Raw genomic sequence first — 18,660 nt, forward strand, 5'->3', positions numbered from 1 at the left:
AAAACACAAACTCTGATCACGTGGTATTAGTTGAAACTTTTATAGCATTTGTCTAATAAGACTGTTCAGTATAAAGTATCTACTTCACGCGTTGACAAATTACTAAACAAATTACGCCAAGCTAAAGGTAATTAGATGTCGGCACGAACAGATTTTCATCATTTTTTTCAAGATGAAATTACGCCATGCTAAAGGTAATTAGTTGTCGGCACGAACAGATTCTCATCATTTTTTCAAGATGAAAATTTGTAAATTTGGGAACTTTTTTTTGTGTAAACAAAGTTCCGTCAATGATAAAATGGATCTGTAAGGATAATTTAAAATGACTTAAAAAAGTATAGCGAAATATATAAAAGCTTCAATAAAATTTTTTGTCAAGATCTGGTTTCATTCAAGTCCTTGGTCTTTCATTCACCAGCCTTAAACTTGTGTACTTTTCTTGTATTTTTTCCGATATGTCGCCATTTTTTGCCTCGACTACTCTATAAGCTTGATAATATATATTCCACTATGCATTATTTTCTTATTAGTGTATTTTCTAATGGGCTTTTTTATAATTATTTGATAAAGCAAAACTTTTTAAAAATTTATTCAAATTTATAATTATTTTGCAAAATACGGCCAGATACTTCACGTTTTCGTTTTTCATATTTCATATATTATTTCATTTGTCATAAAAAGCACATAAGAACCTATTTGTTTTTGTCAAATAAAAATAAGTTTATAGCTGGTAAATAATGTTGTGTTGATATTAAATACTTAGTCATTCTGGCGGTTTGCTATAAAATGGCTTTGCTAAATTCTTTAAAACTGTGACAAACTATTTTTTTCTTTTATTGTACATTTACATTCATTTTATGCATAAGTTATATATCCTTAACTGTATATATTTCTGTTGTTAAACCTAAAAATAGGAAATTCTATAATATTTATAAACTGGTCTACAGCAATATAATCGATGAAGTAGTTCCCTGGACATGAAATCATTGTGCTCTAGGTAGCCACAAAACTAGTTGATATTTGGTATTATTTATTACATCTCTAGTTATACATATTAAGCGTCTGCGTCTCGGAATCGTTTTCTCGAAATGAACCGGGACAAGCGTAACGAGACGAGAAAGGGTCTCGGAGAAAAATAACGAGTCTAAGGAAATGGTTGTCCAGGAAGAAAGTTAAAAATTGAGACAATAAATTTTTCTCGGAACCTAAAAATTGTGTCCCGGATAATTATGAAACGATACGAGACAGATCAATTATATATATTAACTAGATATCTAAGTCGCGCTTCCGCAGTGAAGAAAATTTTTTACCATCCAAGTTTATTTTGCCAGCCAGAAAATTACGCACAGTGACTCAAAACAACAAAAAATAAACCCCTCACAACTTTTTTGTAAATATAGTTTTTTTAATAATATTAAACGAAGTGTCTTCGTAGAGCGCAATGCGCTCTACATAGCCATAAGCCACTCAGAGCGCAATATTGTACACGCATGCGCAATTACTTTATTATAACTGTGCGTTTTATATTTCACAATAAAGCTGTTTGGATAGGCGGTTAGAGTAAGGGATAGGGATAGGGATAGGGATAGGGATAGGGATAGGGATAGGGATAGGGGTAGGGATAGGGATAGGGATAGGGCTAACATTAACAAAATTTAGCGCATGCGTACAAAGTATTGCGCTTTTCGAGTAGCATGTGGCTGCATAGAGCGCATTGCGCTTCAAATAGCAACGGCCAATATTAAATTACAATGATTATTTATTTAAAAAGTAAAAACATTTTTTTCATAAAACTTACATTTTGTATTTTATGATTAAAGGAAGTTAAAAACTTTAATATTATTTTCAAAGAAATCTATAAAATGAGAGATTTTTATTTAGTAAAACTGGAGACCTTTTTAATCTAAATTAAAGTCTATATTTACTTTTAAGATCTAATTTTTTAACTTTATATATTTCAAATATATTGGATAAAAAAAATTGCATCCTGATTTTTATTTTTTAAATTAGAAGAATTTTCTAAAATAATATAGAATATATATACATACTTTTTTGTTTTAAATATCAGCTAAAAAAAATGTTCCACCAAGCTCCAAAGAGATATATTTTTTTTTCAGCTAATTAACACTTTTACTTTTAGAATATAAAGGGATTGGTGGTGTCACCTGCGGTATAGGGAATTATTGAAGAAATACAAATTTCAATAAACTCATCAAAAACTTGTTTTCCGCCATTTTTCAACAGTAGTTTACTATATCAAAACAAATGAATGTGGCGGAAAACAAGGTTTTTATGGACTCATTCACACTTGTATTTCTTGAATTTGAGTTTTTTTACTTATATGACTTGTTTTAACATATCAAATATAGTTTCAAGAAACATATTTTTGTCATCATATGCTACTTAGAAGTTTGTAAAAATGTTTTTTTTTTTTAATGTTTTATTATTCGAGAAGTACTACATATTTGAAATAGCTTTACCTAACAACTTCAGTATTTCCTGTACTTTACAAGTAACATTATTTACCTAAACATTATAGGAAACTTAATGTGATAATTGTTAAAGAAATAATAACATTTTTTGTTATTATTTCATTCACAGTGTTAAGTGAAAAATTATATAAAGAACTCAAAAATATTTCTGATACATATTAATAAAATAAAGATTAGATCTTATCCCTATTATACTTGAATTAGGACTTGATAAATTACGATTTTGGAAGGATTTACTTAAAGAAATCAAATAAAACTGAAGAAATTAGCAAAGAGAACATAAATAAAGGCTACTTTAGATACATTTATTTCAAAAGTGAAGAAAAAATCTAAAACAATGTGGTAGAAATTATGATTCTTTTATAGAAAAAGAATCTCAATGCCTTCAAGAAAATCTTATGACCAATAAAAGTAGCCATTTTGGTTCTGGAAAACCCCATAAACAATAAAGACCCAGGAAATACTCTTTGTTAAGTTAATTAGTTCTTGACTTGTGTTATTTAGGTTCTTGGAGAGCAAAGTAAAAGAGAAAAAATAAAAGAACTAGGTGTTTAACATCATGCTCTATCTTTAGTCTCTGTAAGAATTACACTTTTTAAAAAAAACAAATGTTTTATAGATCAAAAAAGATACTTTGGATAAAACTTTTCCTTTAAATGTGTAAAGCAAATTCTTGCATTAGAAGTGTATACTGACTTCAGCGATAAACAATATCAAATGATCAGAAATTTAGCCCTTGGACACATATTTATGCCCTTCTTGCACGATATTTTAATGGAAAAAGTTAAATAGCATCCTAAAAATACTTTTTTCTCTCTGATTTCAGCTGCTACCATTAATATTGCTAAAGCTGTGTTCATATAGATGGTATAACAATATTAGTAGTAGCAGCTGAAATAAATGATGGTAATTATGCCAGAAATTCATTATTTAAATTTTATATTAAGGATTAACTAGTATGTCTCGTTATGTCTCGTTATGTCCCGTAAAAAAGATGCAAATACCGGGAAATTGTAAAGCTCCTAATTTGCCCGGGACATCTCGTCTCGTCTCAGTATCGTCCCGGATTTCAACTGAAAGTTGAAAATTGTCCCGATTTTTATTGCTAATCGGGACAAACCTTTTAGGATCGTCTCGAATTTAAGTAAATGATCTCAATTTCTATATTATCATCAGCGTTATTTCTTAAAATATCAAAAATATCTAGCAATATAAAATTAAGCTTAAAACTTAGTTCTATTGCTGTTATCTCGAATAACTAAGAGGAACTTGATGTGACTGGTTAGACGAGGCCAAAAATTTTCGACGAATCCGACAGACTTTAATATAATTTAATTTCTATTGTTTAAAACAAAATATTTGTAACAATGCGCAACGAGCATGGTTCGCAATAAAACAAAACAATCTCGTTGCACGTCCATCTCCTATACGTCCATGGGCAAACCCTAGGCCATGATAGTAATATATAAATCAACTATGATTAATCAAGACAAAAGTACACATCAGCATCAAAATATCTTTATTCTTATCATATGTTCATAATTTGTTTAACATAAACATTTAATAGAATTATTATATATCATACAGGCCATACAAGCAAGAATAAAAAGTTTAAATAACACATTCAACATTTAATAGAAGTTCGGTCAAAGTCAGCATATCTATTCTATTATAGAAAACGGATCATTTACCTTATTTCGGATAAAAAAGGAATTTTACGGGTAAAAAAGGAATTGATCTCTAATGAGGTTCATTCAAAAAAATTTTAACTTAAACGTTAATTTAACGAATAAAAATTTGTTGAAACATTTCAAAAAAAATGCTAACTTTAAAAGACTTTCTATTAAATGTTTATTTTAATGCTAAAAATGCCAAATCAATAAAGATATAGGTATAAAAGAGAATTAGCAATCTTTTTTATTACAAAGTTTTACCTAAAGAGATTACGTCAAGAATTTTAGGAGAGCAATACATTTGTAAACAATCTCCGGTGATTGTCGCCTTAATGAACACAGAAACAAAAGATTACAAAAATAAAACATTTTATGCTTTTTGTTTTAACGCGTATTCATTAGAAATAATTCATGCTGAACGAATATCTCTGCTTAACGCCAATACAATCGTATCAAACTGCTTTCAATCGGTTTTTAACTGTATTCAATTAAAGGTCTAAGAATTTATACATTCTGCTTAATTCATAAACAAACAAAAAAAGTGCTTCAGTGGAAAAATTTTCTTTGTTATCTTATTTTGGTATTTTTTTACTTTCGCTTCTGAATTTTAATTATAACCGTGTTAACTGCACAATATTCCGTACCTTTGCGAGTTTCTTTTTGAGGATGGTGGAATGGAGTACGAAGATATGTCACAGCGGTCGTAATATAAAAGTTTTAATGATCGCAGTTAGCTTCTGTTTTCTCTTTTATAGAAGCAATATGGGCAAACTTCAAAAGCATTTTTTCAAAGATACAAACTTAGATAGAAATACGAGATTAGATGATTCTCAAACTCGGAACGTAAAAAAGGAGGTTCTCCTTTTTATAGCAATTATAAGTAGCAATAAATACAAGCACCGTCGCGATGCATTGCGCATCACATGGTGCAAGTTCTGCGAGGCAGACAAAAACTGCTTTTACAAATTCTTTCTTGACGGACTCGACCTAACATTGAAGCCATTAGATGAAAACATTTTGGAATCAATAAGACAGGAGTCACTAGCAAACAACCATGACATTGAAGTCTTAGAAACACCCATAGGACGAAGTTTTGCAATAAGATTTTATAAAGCGTTGATCTACGCCGACACTTATTTTAAATATGATTATTTTTTGAGGATTGATGATGATCAATACCTGTGCGTTGATAGGTTGATTTCTGAGCTTAAAGTCAGAACAACAAAAAATATATTTTGGGGTTACGCTCATTGCGATCCTATTCCGAGAATAGACGAAGGGTTTCTTCTAACTTCATCTGATCTCTCACTTCAACTAACCGGGAAAAAATTGAACTGTTCAACGTTTGGGACAGAAGCAATATCGTCGTGGGTGTACGATCTTATGGATGCAGGAGTCACCGTCACTTGGTTTACTGACCCTAGAATATTTCACACTCCAGCAGCAGAAAATGTTAAGGAACTTTTTACACGCAAAGAAGTTTGCCATTCATACCTGTCGTTACACGGGGTCTGGAAGTTAGACTCAATGAAACGTTTACACGAAATTGCTTCTTCTGAGAAAGGAGATGCTTATGTCGTCTCAAATATTTCTTTTAAATGTCAATCATTGAGTAAACGCATTCCGTTAGCAACTTTGGATAGTTATGGACCAGTAGAGCTCTGTACTGTATATTCTGGCGATAAGTTTAATAAAGGTCGCCCATACATTGGGAGAGATCCACATAGAGTGGATTAGCATATGCAATAAGTACAGTTAAAATGGTCAATCCTTTTTCTTTATACGTTTTAAAATAAGGTGGATATGCTTTAACCAATAAAAAATATTTGAGTACCTTAGTGGTTTGTGGTATTCGAACCTAAATTTAGTTTAGTTTTAAAACCTGTGAGCCTATTCGATTTGAGATGCGATTTGAAAAAAATGATTCGAGTTTTCCGAATTATTTCTCAGTTTTTATGCTTTTTTTAATTATATTGCTAAGAAGTTGATAAAACATTTTATTTGCAAAATCTTAACGGCGAAAGGTCGATTTGTAACATAAAATGCCGAATGATAACAGTAACAGTGAAGCACTGATTAGTGACGCAAAGTAATTTTTTTTGAATTTAGATACAAATTTTTACTTAAAATATAAATTTAAATATAAATTTTTGTATAAAATATAAATTCTTGTATAAAATATAAATTTTTGCATAAAATATAAATTTTTGTATAAAATATAAGTTTTTCAAAATTCCAATCAAGTAATAAGTGTTGAAACAAACGAAATTTGTTGAAGGCAGTAAGAAATGTGGAAAGCTTTTTACTTCAAACCAGGGTTCATTTCAAAATTTACTTAAAATGTAGGAAAGAATTTTAAGCGAACTAACACAAGACATTAAAACAGCTACGTGGGAGACGATTCTACAGCATCTACTTAAACTAGGACCCATTAGATAATAAGATTACGGAGCTATTGATAAACTCGCGAATCGTTTTATAAGTTATATGAATATGATATTAATCAGTACTGATAATTATTTTAACATTCTTAGCGTATTCAAGAATATTGCATTAATGATAATATTTGTACACCAAGTATTATTTATTTAGATAAGCCATTTATTTCTCCTTCATTTTTTTAAATTTATTTTCTAATTTATTTAACATCTAAATGTAAGTACTTTTGTTATAAATAAAAGTAAAATAAAAATTCTAGGAGTTTGATTCCGTTCAACTGCAGAATAAAGGTTCCGATGCTAAAATAGGTTTTATAAATAGGTGGCTAGGAAAATGACCATTTTTTAAAAGTTATGTATCAATTGCAGCTGCTCAGTGATTGGCTTAATGATCTTTCTTGATTTCATGTCTTAACACGAGCAATTATTCTGTGACTTTCTAAAATATTTAATGACAAACATAAAAATAAAAAAAAAAAAAAAGTAAAAGTTTCTATTGTAATAAATAGTATAGTTTAACACATAATTTATTCATATATTATGGAATTAAAATAAACATTCTCAATGTGCCTCATTAATCTTCATATGGAGCGACATTTAATATTTAAAACAGGCCTTTAAGACATTTCACAATGCATCGTTGAGAAGAAATATGATTTTAGACTTATTTTTAAATACAAAAATATGAGTCAAATTTTATTCAACTTGAGGCTTATAATTGAGACAGTTCATTCCTTTTTTTTACTTTTGCAAGCATGAAAAGACGTTATTATTTTGTTGCTCATGTGAAAAGACCTCCTTTCACCACACCTTTAATGAAATCAACACACTTTTAATAAAACTAAACATTACCATTTAATATCAAAATTTAATGGTGAAAGTGTTTCAGCCAAATTGTTTTTCACACATTTGATATTTTGTAAAAATACATTTCTTAATAAATACAAATGAATCGAAACTACACTTTTAAGTCAAACATACCCACACTTCCAAGTCAACTTAATAGCCCATAGAGATCGCGAAGACTCCTTTACATATTGTAAGGGCGGTCTTTATGCATATATATTTTATCAGTGTGTTAGTAGTATAAAGGGTGTAAGGTTAAGGAGGTTAGGGTTCTAGGGTACAAGGGTCATATTGAAGCTATATGGTGGTTGGGATTGAGGTTGATGGTGTGGGAATTGTCTGGTTAGGAAAGAGTAAGGTCTGGGGATAGCTTGGTTAGGTATGGATTATGTCTGGGGACTATTTGGTTAGGACCGGACAAAGTTTAAGTTTGTGTTTTCCGTCCTCATTATATTTTATTATACAAATATCTCAGTGTATGTTTTATTAGTGTGTAATGGTTAGCACTCTTTTATTCGTTACGTTAAAAAATACAAATTCTACAGTATCTAATATTGTTTTTATCAACTCCTCCTCTTTTGCTCTTCTAGCTTTAAACGAAAATCTTTTCTTCTTTTTTTTTTCTTTTTTTTTAATAGAAACGGCGAAACTTCTGCTTGCTTTTCTTTAATCAATTTTTCTTCTGACTTCTGCTTGCTTTTCTTTAATCAATTTTTCTTCTGACTTCTGCTTATATCTTTACTTCTTCTAATTATCAAAAATTTCTCTTTTTTTCTTCGATCGCATAAAACTTCTTGCTTATCCAAAAATTCTTCAATCGTAAAAAACTTTTCTTAAAAACTCTCTTTTTACTTCTCTGTAAAACTTCGCTTTCCCTTCTTTTTGTTTAATTCAAAAAGTTTTTTCTCCATCTGTTTCGCTTACTTAATAAGAAGTTCTTTTTCTCCTTCTGTCTCGCTTATTCAAGAAGAAACCCTTCATAGCTCTATTTTTTGAGCTTTTATAATTCTCCTTTATTATTTATTTTGTTGTTACATCTACTTATCATCTACTTGTTTTACAGGTAAATAGGTCTTTATGTGTACGTCTGCTCTTAATTGCTATTTTTAACTTTTCTCCCTCCTCACAATATTGACTAGTTATTTTTGCCTTTTGGCAAACGAAAATAATACTAAAAGTTAGCAAACACATGATTTAGAAGTAACAAAGACATTTAGGGTTTTTGCAGCTGTGAATGATGAAATACATAGAGAATCAGTTGCTGGGACTCTTAAGTTTCTAAAGCCACTAAAAGGTTAAATATAGATCTACAAAGAAATTATTCGTGTTGGAGCCAAGAATTTTAGAACTGTTTCTTGGTTATTTGGAGAAGTTCAATTTAAAAATGACAATTGATTTACCATTAGTTGTAACTTTTATTTTATAAAAATACCCTTATTTTGATGATGTATGGGATTATGATAAAAACACCACTACCAACAGTGTGAAAAACTCAGAAATGGCTACAATTACTTTTTATGTAATAGTAGGGTAGACCGGGGCACGTTGGCCCTAGGGGCAGGATGGCCCTTTTGAGTTAGTTCTATGACTATGCGCTTCGGCGCGCTAGGAATCAAGGGGAAGGTCGACAGCACTCCTCCCCTTATTCCTCAGAAGTATCACTGATATCTGAGCACAGTTGCAAGTGTTGTATCTTTTTATCAATTTTGGATAAGCTGAAGTATATTTTGAACAGTTTGCTTGATGTGTTTGTGTTCACTAGTCTTCGACAGCAGTGCTATAGGTAAGTATCTTGTTTGAAGTTTAAAGTCTAAGGATTATTTAATATACAATGTTACACAGTATCTGTTGATGGGTTAAGAAAAAACTAATTTTTACTCTACACATGGCGATGGGGCAGGTTGACCAAGCACAAACGAGGCACGTTGGTCATGTGGGCTAACGTACCCCGTTTACGCATGCTCATTTTTTAATTCATGCTAAATTGTTTGTAATGGAACAAAATGCCAGTGATAGAATGTTTTTATTAAAACGTTAATCTGATTGAGACTTTTTAGCCAGTTTCAAAACATTAGATAAGAATTAAGCCTAGTAAATCAATTAGGTATTTAATAATTTTGTTAGAATCTCATACTATGTAGGGAATACGTAAATTTATGTAAGAATGTGATAACAGTAAGTAAATTTGGAGGGCCGATCTGCCCTAACCCATGGGCCAACTTACCCCAAGTAAGGGGCACATTGGCCCAAGTAAACATCACCTTAAATAAAGCATTTTAAAAATTTTTACAAGTTTATTTAAGCTTTTATTATAAGATTTTTTTATTTTATATAGTTTTAGCAACGTTCTCCCATAAAGAAACAAAATAAAACACGAAATGCGAAAAAGCTTGGAATCAAAGAAAAAAAGCGGGCCAACGTGCCCCGGTCTACCCTACAATATATTTTTGGGTAAATTTTTTAAGTTTTCAAATTGCAGAACAATACTTGCATTTTGCATTAACAACTCGCTTACCATTAGGTGTAGCTAGCTTCTTCCTCAAAGTGATTCCTAATTTCGGTCTTTGGCCTTAGCATCCTTCAAAAAGATTATTACAACTTTAATACTAATTCAAAATAAAATTTTGATATCATTCCTCAAAAAAAAAAAAACAAAAAAAAAATTCAAGAGCTTAGTTATGTACGTAAAGGTACTTTAAAGAGGACCCAAAAACTTGCTTTTTCCATCATCATCATCATCATCATCATCATCATCATCATCATCATCATCATCATCATCATCATCATCATCATCATCATCATCATCATCATCATCATCATCATCATCATCATCATCATCATCATCATCATCATCATCATCATCATCATCATCATCATCATCATCATCATCATCATCATCATCATCATCATCATCATTATTATGATTATTATCATTATTATCCATATCATTACTATCATTATAACTATTATCATTGTTATTATCATTACAATTATTATAATTACTATTATCATTATTATCCTTATCATTATTATTATTATCATTATTATTATCATTATTATTATCATTATTATTATCATTATTATTATCATTATTATTATCATTATTATTATCTTTATTATTATTTTTATTATTATTATTATTATTATTATTATTATTATTATTATTTTTATTACTATTATCATTATTATTATTATTATCATTATCATTACAACTATTATCATTATTATTATTATTATTATCATTATCATTACAACTATTATCATTATTATTATTATTATCATTATTATTATTATTATTATTATTACTATCATTATTATCATTGTAGTTATTATCATTATTATTATTTTCATTATTATCATTATTATTATTACTATTATTAATATTATCATTATTACTATTATTAACATTATTATTATTACTATTATTATTATCATTTTTACTATTACTATTATTATCATATTTATTACTTTTTAATACGGTAGTTTAAAAAAATATATTAGCGATATTTTGTAAGCAATTTTGAGATGTTGTTTTTTTTTCACAGATTTTTTTTAATTACCTTAGTCCAAATTTATTAAACAATTTCATTTGAACTGTTTTTATGATCAAATAGATGTTTTTATTTCCTTTTTTAATTGAAATATTAAAGGAATCGCAATTTTAATATTATTATATTCATAAAAACGCACTGGAATCATATAGCTTGTTAGAATGTTGTCAGAAAATTTAAAAACTAAGAAAATTTAATGACCTCATGTTTAAAATCCCAGATTTATTTTAATCATCTAATAATCAAATAACCTTTTGAAAAACCAGTCTGATATTTCTATTAAAAAGTTAAAGCAAAGCAAGTTTTGTTTTTGGTGTAGCAGCACAAAATAATAATCTTCTCAGGTCTTGAAATGTTTATACACAGTTTCATTTATACGAAAAGCAATAGAAGCTCAAGAAGTGATTTGGTATGAATAATGTAATGGAGTTTATGCAGAAGCGTGAACTTCAGAATGACATTCAATATTTATCCTATATTTCCATGTCACTCAATTTGAATTAAAAAATCACCATAAATCAGACGACAAGAAGTTGCAACCAGATGCAATCCTAAATTGAAAGGTTGCTTTTTTTGTTGCTTGGCGAACCCATTACACCACTTGGACGGTGCAATACCGAAAAGTCTTATTTAATGAAGACGTTATAAAAGTTAAATGACGTAAGACGTTTACACCGGAACTCTCAAATTTTATCAATAGAAATAATCAGTGTTGTTTGGAAAATTTAGCTGGAAAAACAAAGAGGAAGAAGACTACAACTCAATCTCTTTATACTGATCCGAAGGTTCCCAACAGGAATGTTTAGTATTAGAAAAAGTTTATCTGAGCCTTTTTTCAGACTTGTAAGAGTTTATACGGATCTAAGTATATTTTCTAAATCCAGCTTTAAGTTTTCAAAGCAACCCTAAATTGAAATAGGCAATTACTATGGGCAGTAATCATCTTATTTTTTTGAAAATTGAAATTTTAAAATTTGCGTATTACTTTTTGTATTTTTACAAGATTGTGTTCCAATTTAACATTATCATGCAGAACAAAATATATTTATTAGATATGATTTTTTAAATAAAGATAAACTAAACATTACAACTATACAGATCAACCATGTAATTTTTCGGAATTACGCTAAATTAACGTTTTACGAAATTTGAATCGTAATGTTTGCTAAGATTAACCGCAGAACAACATCGAACAAAAAAAACGAAACCTAGTAATACCTTTTCTGCAAAATTTACATACATACATACATACATACACACACACATACATACATACATACATACATACATACATACATACATACATACATACATACATACATACATACATACATACATACATACATACATACATACATACATACATACATACATACATACATACATACATACATACATACATACATACATACATACATACATACATACATACATACATACATACATACATACATACATACATACATACATACATACATACATACATACATACATACATACATACATACATACATACATACATACATACATACATACATACATACATACATACATACATACATATACATGTATGTATGTATGTATGTATGTATGTATGTATGTATGTATGTATGTATGTATGTATGTATGTATGTATGTATGTATGTATGTATGTATGTATGTATGTATGTATGTATGTATGTATGTATGTATGTATGTATGTATGTATGTACATAAATACATGTATATATATGAAAGTATGTATATGAATGTATAAATATATTCTTATGTATGTATTTTTTTCAGATCATAATACCTGTTCACATTTCAACTTATCAATGCAAAATGTTTTAAGCATAAAATTTGCATTGCAAAATAAAACTACATAAAAATGTCTTACAATCCTATGAGAGAAATCAAGCTGTGTTTACTGGGAGATTCAGGTGTTGGAAAGTCAAGTTTAGTTTTACGCTTTGTTACTGATCGGTTTGATATTCAATCTACTGCAACAATTGGAGCCTCTTTTATGTCAAAAGTACTTACAGTTGGTGAGAACACATACAAATACCAAATATGGGATACCGCAGGACAAGAAAAGTACAAATCACTTGCACCAATGTACTATCGTGGTGCTGCTGCAGCTATTGTTGTTTATGATTTGACAATGGAAAATACTTTTAAAAGTGTTAAGGCCTGGGTTCGTGAATTGCAAGAACTTGGACCTCCTGGAATAGTGATTGCAATTGCTGGAAATAAAAGTGACCTAAAAGACCAGCGTGAAGTGTCATTAGATACAGGTGCAAGTTATGCTTCTGAAATTGGTGCTGTGTTTGCAGAAGTGTCTGCTTTGACCTCTCAAAATGTAGCTTATATATTTGAAGAAATTACCAAAAAGTTGCCTGAAGAACATCCTCAATATTTACAAAAGTTTGATTTAAAAAATCAATCTGTAAAACCAAAAATGTGCTGTGAAAACTAGTTTCAACCAGGCTTTTAATGTTTTTAAAGAATTTTTGTTCATGTTACTAAGATCTGGTTGATTGTAACATTTCCAGCAAACAAAAACTCTTACTTTATGATTTAATCCATTCAATCAGGTACTGATAAAGGTCTACCTCTTGTTTGTTTTTTTTTATACTTTTAATATTTGCATAAATTTGAAAAGCGTACTTAATATAAGTAATTAATTAAAGTTTATAGTTAAAAAAATAAAAATAAAAAATTTAAGCATGTTCATGTACCTTATAGCTTATGTAATGTCTGTATATATTAAAGTCAAGCGTTCAGTTTTTACTTAAAGTATTGAAGTTGCTAAATTATGGCAAATAATGTTTTTTAAACTTGCATATCAATGTTGTTAATACTTCTACAAAATTTTTGTGTTATTTAAATATATATGTATATTTTTTGAAATAGATTTTCTTTATAATTTTTTTTTTCTAAATGAACTCTTTAAGACACAAGTGCAAATTTATATTATAAATATTTTCCATTTTTATATAATTTCTGTTTAAATATTTAACTTTCTTGTTTTAAATTTCTTTATATTTTATGAATTCTTTGAGATTTTTTTGTAGGAAAAATTTACAAATTTTCTGGATTTACATTAAATTTTTTTTTTTTTTCAGTTTTATTTTTATAAAAAATATTTCAAACTTTTTCCTTTTATTTTGTACTTTTATTCATAACACAATTTAAGCTTTACAATGTTTCTCTTAATTGGTTGGTGTTTTAGTTACTGTTGTTGGTGTTAATGTTAGGGAGTATTTTTTTCAGCAATTATTTTTATTATTTTTTCATAAACAAATCTTAATTATCTTATCTGTGAAAGTTTAACTATTTACAAACTTTACTCTTTCATTTTTCAAATAAATGTGCATTAGAGGCAGCCTAAACAATAATCTATTTTTAATTGTGGCCTGAATGAGAGGGAGGAACCCTTTGTTTTTATAATATATAAGTACTTTTTAAACTGATATTTCTTACTTCTGAAATAACTTAATGTTTAACATCATTTTCTCTTTATATTATCATTGTTTTTTAATTTATTGACATATTTATATTTCATTTATACTTTTTTGTAATGTAAAAATTAATTTAATAATGTTTGTATCTTTTTTTAGATGTATTAATAGTATTAATACATATTGTTTAAATTTCCTTTCTATGATATGTAAACTTGAGTAAGAAAACTGAAGAGATCTTTAAGGTATGTTTTAATAACCAATCCTGATCATTTTTTATGATAATTAAGTGATTTTGTTAGGCTGACAACCAATAATTGAAATTCTTAGAACTTATTTCCTTAAAAAAAACCAATCAATAAAAAGAAAGGGAAAAATTGAAAAATCAACCCATAAAAGTCTTAGACTTATCCTGTTGATTTTTTACACCACATCAAAAATTTAAAAAATCATAAATATCTTCAAAATTTCACACTTTAAGTAAGAGGTTTTAAAGATATTAATATTATAGCTTTCCCCAGAATCAGTTTTTTGTGACAAAATATCCATTTTAATAGTTATTTTGTCCCTGATTGCTGTTCAGTAAGCGATAAAAAGCTGAAAATGGGCACCTTTATAGATGTTAGGGCAAAGATATTTATTACTTGATTTTCTCCATATAAAAAACTGGTGGTTATACATATAAATTTTTTAGCTAAATTTAAAGTTAATTCTTAATCTAAATAAACCATTCTCCAATTCAAAATAGGGGAATGTAATCATTATTTTACTTATGCTTGGTCCAGTGAATTTATGATAAAATTTTAAAATCAAAGATTTCTGTTTTGAAATTTTTTAAGAAATTTGATTGAATATCTTGCCCCAATATCTATAAAGGAATCAATTTTAAGCTTTTTATTGCACACTGAACAGTAACCAGGGGCAAAATAATGAGTAAAAATGGCAAAATTTCTGTTGTTAATTCGCTGATTCGAGACAAAAATATTCATATCTTTGAAGAACTTGAAGTTGGAGTCTGAAATTTTAAGGGGAAATTTATATTCAACTTTTTTTTTTTTTTAAATATTTTCTGATCAGAAGATATTTCAACAAAAACTTGTGTTTTCCTTGTGGTGAGTGCTTGCTATCATGAAAACAACAAAATTCTAAATTTACAAATGTCTCTATAGCAACTGCCATTAAATGATAGTGTGCACATCACCATAAGTATTCTTAGTTTAGTCTTAATGTCTTGTCTACAAATATAAATAGTTTGTAAAATAAAGATAATTAAACCTCTTTGAATTAAGATATGTTAAATCAACAGTTTAAATGAAAAACAATGAAAAATCTTAGAAATAATTAAATGATACATAATTGGTATTGTTTTTTGATCACCATCAGATTATCTTCATTGATTAAAAAAATCATCAAAGTTTGAAATTTTGGATTGCATGCTCTAGAAATGTTTTTACATAGAATTACACTTGTCAAGTAAATTTGATCAAAAAATGTTGTTACCAGTTTTTATAACGATGTATTGTCCAACTAAAAATATTTCAACTCCAACTAAAAGTTGGAAGTAAATTCAGAAGAAAATTTTATGTTTATGTATAAGATCCTTAAAAATTATTGTTGTTGAATTTATCAAGTTAATTGAATCAACAAGTTAAAGTTTTAACGTCGATTTGTGATTATAAAAAATGATCTTTTGAAAAATCTTAAGAAGTTTTAAATTTTTTTGATTTTGCAATAAACTCTGAAAGTTTATTTTTTATTACAATTTTATCATTATTTTTTTTATACATTTGAATATTAGGATGAGTAAGAGGAAAGCACCTGCTGAAAATGTAAACTCTCAGTTCTGTGACTTCCTTCATGGTAAGTGATTTTTTTATTTGCTTTTTTTTAAAAAAATTCTTTAACTGAAATTTCATTAAAATTCCAGTTAAAAAATTGAAAAATTTCAATTATTTGAATAAAATAAAATAAAAATTAAAATAAATTTAAATAAATTTAAATAAATTTTAAATTTATAAAAATAAATTAAATTTTTCGTCTTTTCAAAACTAATACAATAAAATTTCAAAAAAAAAAGATGCATAAAGATTTTTTTTTTAAATAAAAGTTTATTTAAAGTACCATAAGATAAAAACTAAAGAAATTATTGCTTATTTTTTTTGTTTTTATTTTCAAAAAAATCATTGCTAAATAAATCTTGCATTAGGGTATCATTGCTATAACGTGCAATAATAGTTTTAAATATTATCAAACATAATAATCAAAATAAATCAATGAAAACTGCAATAAATTAAAATTGGTGCAACAACATCAAAACTAGTATTTAAAGTATCCCCTTCATGGTTTTTTGCAATCAAAGCATCTTTTTACATAAAATTTACATTTAGCATCTTTTAAACCAAAAAATTTTGAAAATTTGAATTTAAAAAAAAAATAAATTTCTTCTCTAAACAGCATCTAGTTCTTGTTTTAGACCATTTATGGAACTTATTTGGACTTTGAGTGTTTTCTTTGCCCATCACAAATAGATTGGGTTTAAATCTATTTCATTTTCTTCCATCCAAGCTTTGACTGTGTAAGCTGTTTGGGCAGGAGCCATTGAAAAGGCATGATGGAGCCACTTTATTCCCAAATACAAGGGTGAGGAGAATAAATCACAACACATTGATGCAAAAAAGTACTAGCTGCAGAATTGTTAATTTTTAAAAAGAAAAGAGATAACATTCTAATACTAAATCATTTATTTAGTATTTGTTATTTTAATGTATAGATAAAGTTTTTATACAGTTATTGATATTGTAATTCTAAGTGAAACAAAATACTGTTTATAGCAATGCAACCACTTAAAAACATTAATCAATATTTTACACAGTAACAAATAAAAATGAAAAGACACCAACGCCCAAAGCAACATGACCAATATAAAGCAAGGAGAAAATGGATGAGAAAAGGGAGAGAGAGGTGGATGGATAACTACAGCATGGTTAGTAGTACAGAGCTTTAAAATTATGAAAAGAAGAGTTGACAACAGAGTTTTTAGGTTCTACGAAAAAGAAGTAAATGGGAGTTTTAATTTTATGAAAGAGAGTACAATAAGTATTTTTTATAGAATTTAAAGTGGAGAAACTTTTACTAAGGATAATGATACATTAAAGGAAAAGAATTGTTATTATTAGTATTTAAATGAGAAATATTGAGCGTAAAGAAAAGTATGCATATTAACAAAAATAAGAACAGAGTGCTACTATTACATAGAACCAAGAGGCATCCCCATACACCTATACATCCAACTGCCTGACTTACGAAATGCTAAACCCCATCCCTACTCCCTTAAAAATAAAGCAGGAATTGCAGAAAAGACCCGCCTCACTCTGGAGGTCCTACCAAGATTCAATTGGTTCTCTAGTTCTGCATAATTAGAGAAAACTTTGCTGAATTCAGTATTTGTGTCATTCACATAAGCGTACAGAAGATTGTTTACCATTCACCATTTTGAAGTAATTTATAAGAATTAAAGAAATTAATGCGAAGAAATTTAATAGAAGAACTTTAAAAAGAAGTTGTTTAAAAGAAGAAAATTATAAGAAGAAATTTAGAAGAAGACTTCTAAGAAGTTTATAAAAAAAAAAACTTTGAAAGAAGTTATTTAATTGAAAAAAATTTATAAGAAGAACTTTAAGAGAAGAACTTTATAAGAATAAATTTAACAAAATCTAAAAGAAACATATAGGAAAATAATGAGAAGTACAAGTAGAATGAACCGCAAAGATCCAAACTCCATCCTACTGTTTTTCTCAACTACCCCTACTTTGTTAAATGTTAATACTCCTGAATTACAATTATCTCTGAAACCCTGCTTGAAAAGTTAACTCTTTCTGTGAGTTTCTCAGTTGATAGATCCAACTTCCCAAAATTTAATCGAAATCCCAAAGAAGACATTCTCCTTCAGTTTAAGAGAAGAACCACCTTTTACAATTGGAATAGCCATGACCAATTTTGTGCATTTTTCTTGTGCCTAAACCAGTCAGCATCCACATTCTATGAGTCTCTGCCCGATAAAACCAAACAACATATAGGCTCACTCATACAAGCCTTTAAAATAAATACTTGAAATGAAGGCTGAAAATAATGCACCTCCAATAAACGCTTACAATACAACACCCACCAACTTAGCTAACTCTGAAAATGCAACAGGAGAAGTCACCAGATTAAAACAG

At 28.1% G+C, this 18,660-nt stretch overlaps 3 protein-coding genes and 1 long non-coding RNA gene across 8 annotated transcripts in view; 3 read left to right on the top strand and 1 right to left on the bottom strand.

Moving 5' to 3' along the window:
* Positions 1–18,660, top strand: part of LOC145189540 (DNA polymerase beta-like) — a 208,412-nt gene that overhangs the window by 173,342 nt on the left and 16,410 nt on the right. For all 3 annotated transcript variants that reach the window (XM_090086679.1, XM_090086680.1, XM_090086681.1), the window contains 2 exons: positions 14,603–14,688; positions 16,242–16,303. In XM_090086679.1, coding sequence (XP_089942805.1) covers positions 16,301–16,303 — 3 coding nt within the window. In that variant the 5' untranslated portion in view covers positions 14,603–14,688; positions 16,242–16,300. Of the gene's footprint in view, positions 1–14,602; positions 14,689–16,241; positions 16,304–18,660 lie in introns of those variants that run through there.
* Positions 1–18,660, bottom strand: part of LOC149887947 (uncharacterized) — a 32,639-nt gene that overhangs the window by 840 nt on the left and 13,139 nt on the right. The window contains exons 1-3 of one of the 3 annotated variants that reach the window (XR_016452293.1): positions 11,202–11,330; positions 9,965–10,027; positions 6,925–7,042 (exon numbers count right to left, since the gene is read on the bottom strand). This is a non-coding gene — a long non-coding RNA (uncharacterized LOC149887947). Of the gene's footprint in view, positions 1–6,924; positions 7,043–9,964; positions 10,028–11,201; positions 11,331–18,660 lie in introns of those variants that run through there. The other 2 variants (XR_016452292.1, XR_016452294.1) reach the window with 2 other exon arrangements.
* Positions 4,658–6,028, top strand: LOC145189290 (uncharacterized). The gene has a single exon (XM_090086678.1). It carries the CDS (start codon positions 4,832–4,834, stop codon positions 5,900–5,902), a length of 1,071 nt encoding a protein of 356 aa, XP_089942804.1. The 5' UTR covers positions 4,658–4,831; the 3' UTR covers positions 5,903–6,028.
* On the top strand, positions 12,143–13,623 carry LOC149887948 (ras-related protein Rab-22A-like). Its single transcript, XM_090086682.1, has 2 exons — positions 12,143–12,211; positions 12,786–13,623. The coding sequence occupies exon 2, from the start codon at positions 12,871–12,873 to the stop codon at positions 13,456–13,458; it is 588 nt and encodes a 195-aa protein (XP_089942808.1). The 5' UTR covers positions 12,143–12,211; positions 12,786–12,870; the 3' UTR covers positions 13,459–13,623.

This window comes from Hydra viridissima, unplaced genomic scaffold (assembly GCF_058129835.1).
Source record: "Hydra viridissima isolate aposymbiotic clone 2 unplaced genomic scaffold, HvirCarnegie_v1 scaffold_5, whole genome shotgun sequence".
In the NCBI taxonomy this organism is placed as follows: Eukaryota; Metazoa; Cnidaria; class Hydrozoa; order Anthoathecata; family Hydridae; genus Hydra; species Hydra viridissima.

Excerpts from the sequence above, each read along its gene's own strand:
- LOC145189290 (XM_090086678.1), top strand. The coding sequence starts at position 4,832 with ATGGTGGAATGGAGTACGAAGATATGTCACAGCGGTCGTAATATAAAA.
- LOC149887948 (XM_090086682.1), top strand. The coding sequence starts at position 12,871 with ATGTCTTACAATCCTATGAGAGAAATCAAGCTGTGTTTACTGGGAGAT.